The sequence below is a fragment of the Amphichorda felina genome (genome assembly GCF_050947745.1).
Source record: "Amphichorda felina strain 45539 chromosome Unknown scaffold_1, whole genome shotgun sequence".
NCBI classification, from domain to species: domain Eukaryota; kingdom Fungi; phylum Ascomycota; class Sordariomycetes; order Hypocreales; family Bionectriaceae; genus Amphichorda; species Amphichorda felina.
In genome coordinates this window covers 1501445-1511668 of record NW_028145049.1, presented here as the reverse complement: position 1 = coordinate 1511668, position 10224 = coordinate 1501445, and the positions used below count along the sequence as shown (strand labels likewise).

The 10224-nt window shown below is 55.4% G+C and overlaps 5 protein-coding genes across 5 annotated transcripts; 2 read left to right on the top strand and 3 right to left on the bottom strand.

The window, feature by feature from the left end:
- Positions 1 to 904: 904 nt before the first annotated feature.
- On the top strand, positions 905 to 2068 carry SEC14_1 (SEC14 family lipid-binding protein; the record flags this gene model as incomplete). The annotated part of the gene is made up of 3 exons (XM_083189984.1): positions 905 to 1068; positions 1320 to 1443; positions 1523 to 2068. 3 exons carry the CDS (start codon positions 905 to 907, stop codon positions 2066 to 2068), a joined length of 834 nt encoding a protein of 277 aa, XP_083053843.1.
- Positions 2069 to 3264: 1196 nt separating this feature from the next.
- On the top strand, positions 3265 to 5716 carry ACO1O0_000484 (Six-hairpin glycosidase-like protein; the record flags this gene model as incomplete). Its single annotated transcript, XM_083189983.1, has 6 exons — positions 3265 to 3416; positions 3497 to 3816; positions 3879 to 4271; positions 4379 to 4810; positions 4948 to 5343; positions 5400 to 5716. The coding sequence occupies 6 exons, from the start codon at positions 3265 to 3267 to the stop codon at positions 5714 to 5716; spliced, it is 2010 nt and encodes a 669-aa protein (XP_083053842.1).
- A 347-nt stretch (positions 5717 to 6063) lies between these two features.
- On the bottom strand, positions 6064 to 6999 carry ACO1O0_000483 (uncharacterized protein; the record flags this gene model as incomplete). The annotated part of the gene is made up of 3 exons (XM_083189982.1): positions 6064 to 6102; positions 6179 to 6929; positions 6953 to 6999. The coding sequence occupies 3 exons, from the start codon at positions 6997 to 6999 to the stop codon at positions 6064 to 6066; spliced, it is 837 nt and encodes a 278-aa protein (XP_083053841.1).
- A 243-nt stretch (positions 7000 to 7242) lies between these two features.
- On the bottom strand, positions 7243 to 8061 carry ACO1O0_000482 (HAD-like domain-containing protein; the record flags this gene model as incomplete). The annotated part of the gene is made up of 1 exon (XM_083189981.1): positions 7243 to 8061. One exon carries the CDS (start codon positions 8059 to 8061, stop codon positions 7243 to 7245), a length of 819 nt encoding a protein of 272 aa, XP_083053840.1.
- A 407-nt stretch (positions 8062 to 8468) lies between these two features.
- On the bottom strand, positions 8469 to 9743 carry ACO1O0_000481 (transcription factor IIF subunit TFG2; the record flags this gene model as incomplete). Its single annotated transcript, XM_083189980.1, has 3 exons — positions 8469 to 9070; positions 9133 to 9406; positions 9468 to 9743. The coding sequence occupies 3 exons, from the start codon at positions 9741 to 9743 to the stop codon at positions 8469 to 8471; spliced, it is 1152 nt and encodes a 383-aa protein (XP_083053839.1).
- Positions 9744 to 10224: the final 481 nt, after the last annotated feature.

The window sequence follows — 10224 nt, the reverse complement described above, 5'->3', positions numbered from 1 at the left end:
GGCTTGATGTCGGCTGGTGGATGTACTGAAAGGACAAAGTAGGCGAATCGTCGTCGTCTGATTAGTACTAGCACTCGGGGGCGTTTAAGCTTAACCCCTCGGCCTGTCAGGCTGGGGTAAGCTCACCTATAAATAAACCGCTGACTTACTTCGTATCAGTTGAACTCCCCCCCCCCCTTACGAGTAAAAGTTGTTGGCTCTCGAAATGAGACCTTTGCACTCACACGGGGCCGCTATCCTTGATGCCGGCAACCCGTGGTAAACAAGGTCGACAGAAAGTTCAAAGAGCCAGAGAGCCGATCACACGTTTTGGGGTTTCCCACATCGGACTCATATCATCCAACCGGCGTTGTGGCCACTTGTTGGATAGCGTATGGCAGGGGTGGCGTGGACGTATGAGGGATTTTGCGGAACACAGTCAGACTGTGTCCTTAACCTCAACTGATACAGTAAAGGCCGAGCTGTGATATAAGCCTTGGTGCAAAAACCCTGCACTAAAATCGCTTAAGCGTGTTGTTCGGTCTGTTCAGTCTCTGGGCAAGTTTGGGAATGATTTTAGTGCAGCGTATCTAACAAGCGCTGAGATGTCTATCAGGAAAAGGTACAGATGTGTAAGATGCCCTAAGCCGGGCATGAGTATATAGCACATCCATACGTATTCGCGTGGCTATTACTATGCGGAGTCATATATGGTCATGGTACGGAGTAACAAGTGCATGTAGCAACAAGGGGTCTTGTCATCCCACCAGATCCCTCTACTACGTACTCCGTAGGATCTGCTGAAAAAGACAGGGGTCCCTTTTGCAATCTTGGAATATCAACGCTCTCCTGATTTCAACTTCTGCAAGGTTCAGAAAGACACTGCCATTTTCGCCCGCCATCGCCCTCAGCTGCTGGAGCCAGAATGGATCTGAGCCCCAAGTACGATCACTATGACTTCCCCCACACGGTGGCCACGCCCCAGGACGGTCACATTGGGCATTTGACAGACCAGCAGATTGCCCAAGTCCACCAGCTGCGGATGATGCTCGAGGCCGAGGGGTACACGGAGCGTCTGGACACCCTGACGTTGGTATGGCAACTTGGCGAAACCAAAACCCGGGTGCTGTCCCTGGGGCGGGACACGCGCTGACTTGTGGATGGCTGTGTAGCTGAGATTTCTTCGTGCGCGCAAATTCGACGTGAACCTGGCAGAGCAGATGTGAGGCATAGGACGACCCCTTCTCTTCCAGCTAAAAGCAATGGCTGGTCTCATCGAAGAGCACCGGGGGAAAGAATCACAGAAAGGATCATAGAAGGGATTACTGACCGGACAACAGGTTCATCGACTGTGAAAAGTGGCGAAAAGAGGCCAAGCTGGACGAGGTGCTCCCAACCTGGGATTACCCTGAAAAGCCCGAGGTTGCCAAGTACTACAAGCAGTTCTACCACAAGACAGACAAGGTTTGACTCGACCTACAACCCCCCTTCCCCCTCCCGAGTGCTTCCAACTCATCCGCTTACATCGTGCACCGTATCCTAGGATGGGCGTCCTCTGTACATTGAGACCCTCGGTGGCATTGACCTCAACGCCATGTACCAGATCACGTCGGCAGAGCGCATGCTCACGAACCTGGCGGTCGAGTATGAGCGCGTCTCCGACCCCCGCCTCCCAGCCTGCTCTCGCAAGGCTGGCTCCCTCGTCGAGACGAGCTGCAGTATCATGGACCTCAAGGGCGTCACCCTGACCAAGGTGCCCTCAGTCTACAGCTACGTCAGCCAGGTCACCGTCATCTCCCAGAACTACTACCCGGAGCGTTTGGGCAAGCTCTACCTCATCAACGCCCCCTGGGGCTTCTCCACCGTCTGGAGCGTGGTCAAGGGCTGGCTTGACCCCGTCACTGTCAGCAAGATCCATATCCTGGGCTCCGGCTACCAGTCGGAGCTGCTCAAGCAGGTGGCCGCAGAGAATCTGCCCAAGGAGTTTGGCGGCGTCTGCGATTGCGAGGGTGGGTGCGAGAACTCGGACGCCGGGCCTTGGCGCGATCCAGAGTTTGTCAGGCCCGCCAGGTGGGAAGCGGTCCCTTAGATGATCTCACTGGTGTATCTTTTTTTTTGTGTCTCTCTTTTCAGTCTCGGGTTCAGCAGGAGAATACACATGGGTTGTCAATGAGGCGGAGCAATATGCATTTCATACAGATTCAACTACAGGGGAGTCTCTCTCACCATGTCAGCACCACCGCCAATAGTCTCACGAGCCTGGGCAGCATAACGCCATAGAAGCGAGAATTCTGGCTCCCGCCCTGACCGGCGTCCGGAGATGGGCGCGTGTAGGTGGAGAGCAGGGACCAGGCAGCTATTCTGAGAACGACTGTTGGGCCCGCCCCGATGTCCAGGTCCTCAAGCTTCAGGTCGCTGGAGCGCGAGCGCGTGGGCAGCTTGCGGATGGCGCCGCGGCTGGCGAGTTGGTGTCCAGACAGACTGCCTAGAGGGAGCCTTCTCTGATACTGGAGCAAGCCATGTAACGGCCGATAGCGACAGGGCGTTAGCATTCTGTGATACGATTTAACATTCGGCCACGATGGGGGTTATTGCATCCCATCTTTAGTGATGGCGATTCTGGTTGGATATTGAGGAGAGCTTATGGGACTCGATGGCAAGAGTCAAACAAGTGTTCTCTGGAACAAACAGCTGTCTAGAAGCCGTCCCTGGCATCGAGATAACTCCTCTATTCGTACTGTCATACGTACTACTGGCGATTCTGAAAACTCCAGCTCCCAGGCCGCGCATTATGACACATGGTATCGTCAAACAACGTTGTCTCACACATGATCCCACCCGCAGCAGTGCCACAACGAACTAGTAGTGCAGGACGCACGAGCTGTCTGGTTCTTAGCTACGGGACTGGTGCCAAGAGGATACGGCTGCTGGTCAAAGTATATATAGTGTCAAGTGGCTGGAAATATCGCGGAACTGATGGCTCCCCCGAGAGCTCGGAGCAGGAATGATGGCAGAAGATCCCAGAGTCAGATATTACCTAGCCTAGTGGGTAGGTAGGCCTGGCTGAGTGCGAGTGAGGTGCTGTAATATGTTCGTCATTGACTCCTCATTCGACGTTGCCCAGCTCTGCCTGGCTGATGGCTGAACGTTGAGATGGTTGGGCCTCGCAAGGTTTGGGGCTAACGTTGAAAGCCAGAAGAAGATGAAGCCTCATCCGCTTCTCCGACTGCTTTCGTCATCCATCACCATCGACATCTTTCATCACAGGCCGGTCGAAAATACACAATGGTGTCTTCTCACTGTCCAGCGGCACACCCAGGCCGCTCTCGGCGGTCGCAGGCAGCAGGCTATCTTCCGATTGAGGACTATGGCATGATTGGCAATATGCACACCTGCGCCTTGGTTGGCGTGGACGGGAGCGTCGACTTTATGTGCTGGTGAGCTTCTCTACCAAACAAAACAATGCCTCATCTCATGGGCACGGCAAGTGGGCAGATGTTCTGAGCAGATGCCACAGGCCAACCTTTGACTCCCCGTCTATCTTCTGCCGGCTCCTGGACAAGGACCACGGCGGATACTTCAGCATCGCTCCCCCGGATGAACTAGGGTGCACGACGAAGCAGCAGTATCTGCCTTCCTCATGCATCCTACAGACGCGGTACATCCACGAGGACGGCGTGGTGGACCTTGTCGACTTCTTTCCCCGGCCAAAGAGCGCCAAGGTCATGACGGGAGGATACAAGCAGGGCGCTTTCCGGGAGGCCACCAAGGTCCAGGAGGAGCTCAAGAAGTGGCTGGTGAGGAGGGTGGAGTGCATCCGCGGGTCTCTATCAATTGGTAGGATGAGCGTCGCATCCCCCCCCCCTTGACCTAGGGCTATCATCATCTGACAGGCTTAGATGTCGAGATTTTCCCGGCCTTTGGATACGGCAAGGAACCGCATGTGACCACTATCTGCAACGAGTCTCGCAACTCGGACATGGAAGAGAGCAAAGTCGCCACCTTCCACAGCAGGGGCGAGAAGCTACAGCTAGATGTTGCCCTTGAGAACGGAGAGGGCGACGACGGGTGTGATCCTATGATCACCTTCGAGAAGGTGAAGCGGCCCGGGTTGCCTGGCGAGGGACTGGTAGCCCGCATCCAGATCTGTGAGGGCCAGACCATGTCCTTTGTGCTGCGCAATGACACCCCGAATCATATCACCAAGAACATCACGACACTCGTGCTTGACTCGCAGCAGCACGACACCCAGAGCTTCTGGTACAACTTTATATCGCAGTCCAAGTACCGGGGTCGCTGGAGGGAGGTCGTTTCCCGCAGCCTGATGATTCTGAAGATGATGACTTACGGCAAGTCCCCCTTTCCAGAGGCCGAGAAGCTATAGCTGACCTGGATACAGAGCCTACTGGTGCCATCATTGCCGCCCCAACCTTCTCTATCCCGGAAGATATTGGCGGTGTGCGAAACTGGGACTATCGATACTCGTGGATCAGAGACGCGAGTTTCACCATTTACATTCTGCTCCGTCTGGGTTTCAAGGCAGAAGCAGACGCCTACATGAATTTCATCATGGAACGCTTTGTACATTCGCGCCTCCCGGACGGTGGACTGCCCATCATGTTCACCATCCGCGGCGAGACAGACATTCCCGAGCAGACGCTAGACCACCTCGAGGGGTACCGGGGAAGCAGCCCTGTCCGCATTGGAAACAGCGCTGCCTTCCACCAGCAGTTCGACATTTATGGAGAGTTGATGGACGCCATCTATCTGTACAACAAGTATGGGAAGCCGGTCCCTTGGGAAGTATGGAAGGCTGTCCGGGAGATGTTAGGTGAGTCGCAGGAGGCCTTGCGGATTCGCGATATTCTGATAACCCGTTGTTGCACAGACTATGTCTTGACCATACTTGGCCGTGAGTGTCCTTCCCTTCAGGGGTGATGGGTGGTAATTGGGCTAAACGATGAGCAGAGCCCGACATGTCAATATGGGAGGTGCGGAACAACAAGCAGCGCTTTACCTACTCGCAGATCATGCTCTGGGTGGCCTTTGATCGGGGCCTTCGCCTGTCTGATAAGCGCATGTTCCCGTGCCCGAACCGCGACAAGTGGCTCAAGGCGAGGGACACCCTGTGCGAAGAGATCATGGAGAAGGGCTACAACGCCGAAATGGGGTGCTTCGTGCAGAGCTACGAGAACAACACCATGCTGGACTCGTCCATCCTCATTGCGCCCCTTGTCTTCTTCATCTCTCCGTGCGATCCGCGCTTCACCAACACGCTCGACCGCATCCTTCTGCCCCCTGAGAAGGGTGGCTTGACCAGCACAGGCCTCGTGTATCGCTACGACACGAACCTGTCAGACGATGGTAAGGGCAAGCCCAATTAGGGCCCTCTCTCTTCTCTTTACCCCAGCCCCCCTCAGAAGGTAAAGACAATGCTGACCGTTGCTCCGCTCTTGGAGCAGGAGTAGGAGGCCGGGAGGGAGCCTTTAGCATGTGCACCTTTTGGCTCGTCGAGGCCATGACGCGGGCCAGCGTCTACGAGCACCGCTACCGGATCCGCGCCATCAACCTGTTTGAGAACATGCTCAGCTTCTCCAACCACCTCTGCATGTTCTCCGAGGAGATTGCCCGCAGCGGGGAGCAGCTGGGCAACACACCGCAGGCCTTTAGCCACCTGGCTCTCATAAGCGCCGCGTTCAATCTCGACCGCGCCACGGGGGGTTCAAGGGAGAATTAGGGGAGACCTGGAAGCTTCTTATTCACAGGACCCGTAGACCTCATATATGGCATTTGGCTCTATTCACGTCATGGATAGTGGCTCATTGCTGACCTGGAAGGCGCTGCTGTGCATCATAATAAATCCACTTATATCGATTCTCCAATGGGAAAAGAACAAATAACTAGTGTATAAAGCCCTGAATATCTACTGATTCGACCTGCGATTGGCACCTGGTCTGGGCAGCTTTGAGCTCGTTTCGGCGGGTTTGACATTCCGGGGCGGTGTCGTCCTCGGCGCAGGTACAGCTAGGCGAGACTTTGGCAGAGATCTCGGTGTTGTTTTGGCCGGCGTCTCTGGCCATTTGGCTACTTCGTTGACTTGTTGGACCTGAGGAGGTAGGGGGCCTGTTTCCACTTTGGGAGCCCTAGATACGGGCAAGGCGAGTCGGGATTTCGGTGTTGTTTTTGGCTCTGTCTTTACCGTGGTCTCTAGCATCCTGGGTGTATTTCCTGGGGTGGTATGGCTCGTCTCGGCCGCCTCGCTGGAGGAGGGACTGGTTGTGGAACTAGCTGAAGGAGAGGCGTTGGAGTCACCCGTGAGGGAGTATTCGCTATCGTCTATAGACAGAAAGCTCCCGGCATCAGAGGTGAAATCAGTACTCTGGGATTCTTCGAGACTGCTTCTGGTATGTGCCCTGGAAACACTGCCTTCCCGGAGTTGCGATCCCTCCTCAAGAATGGATGATGATGATATCTCCTCTTGTATGGACTCGGCCGCGTGCGACACATCACCGCCTTTGGAAGTCCTAATCTCCCCATCCTCGGAATAGATCCAGCCTTCTTCTCCCCCGCCCACATACTCTCTCTCCTCTTTCAACCCATCACTGCCCCCCTCTTCCTCAGACTTCCTACGAGGCTCGATCCACCTCTTTCCAAACTCCTCCTGGGACTCTTTGAGCTTCCTCCGCGCCACCAACAGACGCTCGTCCAGCCTGACGCACTTGTCACACCGCCGGGCCAGCTTGGTCGATTTGAGGCCATGGGGCTTCCTGAAGGCGCAATCCTGGGGCAGGATCCCCTGCTGGAAGTCTTCGGCGATGGTGCAGACCTTGACTCTCCGGCCCCAGATAACGTGGTTGCAGTTGTATATGGTGCGGGAGTATGTGCACATGACGATAATGGTGGTATTGTTGTAGTAGTAGTAGTAGTAGTAGTTGTTGTTGTTGTTGTTGCTGTTTCGGGAGGTGGGTGTGACTGCTGAGGGAGAGCAATGTCGTGATCCTTCTGTACGAGAAGGGACATGTTTGGGAATTTGAGACGACATCCATAAATAGTTCTCGTCTTATCTCGTCCATGGCTGTTCGTAGAACGCTCGAGCGCAAACAAGGAGGCTGTAGCCATATGAACGCGGGCCGGTGCATGAGCACAAAGAGGACAAACATCCAAACTCGTCCACCTGCCGCTCCCCGTCGTCTTTGTACATTGTACTCTGGGAGGGAGAATGCTTGTTTGAGTGTGCAAACAGGACACCCCTTCACCTGGCCTTCATTTGTTCAGGATGCCACTGTCTAGAATTTCCCGAAAGTTCCGCGCCCAGTAGAAGTTTGCTGGCTGGTCGCCTGTCCCGTAGGAAGCCGTGTGGGATACGGTGAATCCCAAACGCCGGAGGGTGCGAATCAGGGAAGAGCCGTCATTGTTGGACAGAACGATGCCGTTCCGCAGGAGACACTCCAGATCGGTCGTCGAGTCGCCAAAATAGAGCGTTTCATCCCCGTCCCCCGCAAACTCGTGCTCTAGACACCGCAGCTTGCCCGCCGAGCTGGTCATGGGCTGGCCCAAGAACTTGGGGCCCTGGACCTCGCCGTCCTGGGATATCTCGTTGGTGACAACGGGGATGCTGAAGCGGTGCAGCACGCCCCGGATGAAGGAGCGCGACCAGTTGACGGAGATGACCCCCAGCCCCCAGCCCCGTTGCTCCGCGAGCTCGACCAGATCCTTGAAGCCCTCCCTGATGACAATCTTGCGCGACTCGACGGCATCGACCCCCATCTGGAAAAGGTCCGTCTCCTGCAGCCCGGAAAACACACCACACGCCTCGACCCTCGCCAGCGAACTCCTCTCCACGGTCCGCAGGCCCGCGAGGAACTCGACCTCCTCCTGGACCGAGTGACGATCTTCCTCCCTGACTGGGTAGCTGTCCTTGTACCGCTGGTAGTCGTCCATGTAGGCCTTGACAACGTGGTCCCACTGAGCGCTCAGGTCATGGCCGTGCTGGGTTCGCTGGAAATCGACTCCCGCGCTGGCCAGGTCTCCGATTGTGTCGCATTCCGTGATGGTCCCGTCAAAGTCAAAAATCAGGCGCATCGTGAAAGGGGTTTCGCTTCCAGATCGGAGGCGCCTCGATTTTTTTCGGTGGGACCTCTTGATGATGTTGAAAGGTTGAAAGTGACGTCGGTCGTGATGAGGGGCGTCTCATACCAAGGTGCTCATATTGAGACATTACCACTTTAAGTCATCAACCGATATTCCAACTACCTGGGCGGTCTCGTGAACAGTATCGGAATTTTAGCCTCATTTTCTCTTCGAGGGCATCAAGTCACACAATTTCCTTGTCTTTCATCGTCCTGGGACTATGCCCCGGGTATCATCCATTCTAAAATAAAGACCTGGTCTCATCCTATGGACCTGAACGCCAATTTTTGCTTGTAGCCACCAGGAAACCTTGCGCCGCAGAATGCATCCTATAAAGCCTAATGATACCATCTCCTGCCTTACGCCGCCGGGAGCACATCCTCCATCTCCTCATCGTCGTCGTCGGCGTCGTCCTCAGCCTCGGCCGCAGCCTCCTTGGCATCGGCGCCCTGCTTGTCCTTGTAGGCGTCGCTTAAGCAGTAGTTGTTGGCAAACTTGCCGCTCTTAATGAGCACCGCAACCTCCTCAAGCACCTGCCGCAGGTACGCATCCGGCTGCTGCGTCCGCTGCCGGAGTGCCTTCATAGGCCAATACTGATACTGCCTGAAGCAGTCGAAAATAAGATCCAGAAGTTGATCCTTGGGGATACGAGCAGCCTTGATCGTCTCTCCCTTCTTGGGCTTAGCCGTCGGGGGAGCATTTTTCTGGAGAGCCGTCAGCAGGTATACAAACATATAAACAGAAGGATGAAGACTGACGATAAAGTTGCTGCTCCAGCTGGCTGAGCTGGCAGTGCCTGGGTTGGTGATGGTGGAAGCCTTGTTCCGGCTGATAATCTGGATACCAGTCTTGGCCTGGTCCAAATTGTACAGCTGCTGCCCAACTAGATTGTTCTCCTCCTCCTTGTCCTTGGGCTCCACGCGTACATCGTAATGGATCTTGCCAAATATCTTTGTCTTCTCTAAATAACAAGATGGTCAATATCTCAAGCGCATCGTGAGGGAGAGCTGCGGGGCCACCAACTGGGAATAGCCTTGCGGAAGTAAGGTTGATACCGGCTCCTACGGTCGTAGCTAGGCTTCTCTGTGCGGCCGTCCTTGTTCCTCAGAAGCGATGGCGGGATTCCGGCGGCGATGGCTTCAGCGCGCGCCTTGTTCTTAGCCTTGAATCCGGGAAGATCCTCCTCGCTGAATATGTACTGGTTCTTAACGTTGCCATCGGCGAGCTCTATATCATACTCCTTAGGCAGTTGTTGATGCTCAGGTTGGTCACTGTGAAGCAGCATGCGCAGTTTAGTCTGCAATAGCTAGACGTCAGTCTCATCGCATCAGTCGATCAACGAAACCGCATCAACTCACCATAGCTGTGCCGTCAGGCTTCGCCTCGTTCCACGTCCGCAGCGTGCCAATCTGAACCTCATCATTGTCCCCCAATCGCTCCGTCAGCTTCATCCATGCCTCCCACATGTACTTGGGCACGCGCGCGAGGTAAAGCGTCTCGTTGTTGTCGGCAGGCGCCTTGCTGTAGAATTCGAGGTCGCCGGCGTCCTCGTAGAGATCCTCCTCGTCGATAGGTGTCCCGACAGGCCCAGGCGATTGCCCCGGCTCTGTCTTCACGTGTGCACCGTCGGCCATGATGTAACTCGGTGGAATGCGAATAAAGTGTCGAGTACCGCGTCGGCCGACGAGAAAAAGCGCGGGAAAGGCGGACTGGGTGTGCGTCTGGCGCGCTGGTAGATGAAGGGTGGAAACGGCAGCCTGGATGGGGGAGGATGCTGGCCTTGATAAGGTTAGGTGGAGGACAACAAGGTCGATGCGGTTGAGGAAGGCGAGCAAACGCTATTCAAGGCAGCTGCGATTGGAATGCCTAACAGTTGAGGTCCTACTGCACAGCTTGCTGCTGGTCTTCCCTTGCAGGCGCTAAATTTATCGATTGGGCAAAGAACACGCCAGTCCTAGAGCGGCTAGTGCGTCCGGATCATCTCCACCAGCAACAGAAACATGCCGTCAGCGACTCAGCGCGATAGCGCCTGCCAGGCTGCCACTGAGGCTGCCAGGGAGTTGCCAGGCTTCCAGCCTCAATCTGACAGTACGGGGGTCGGTTGTCAATCTGTTA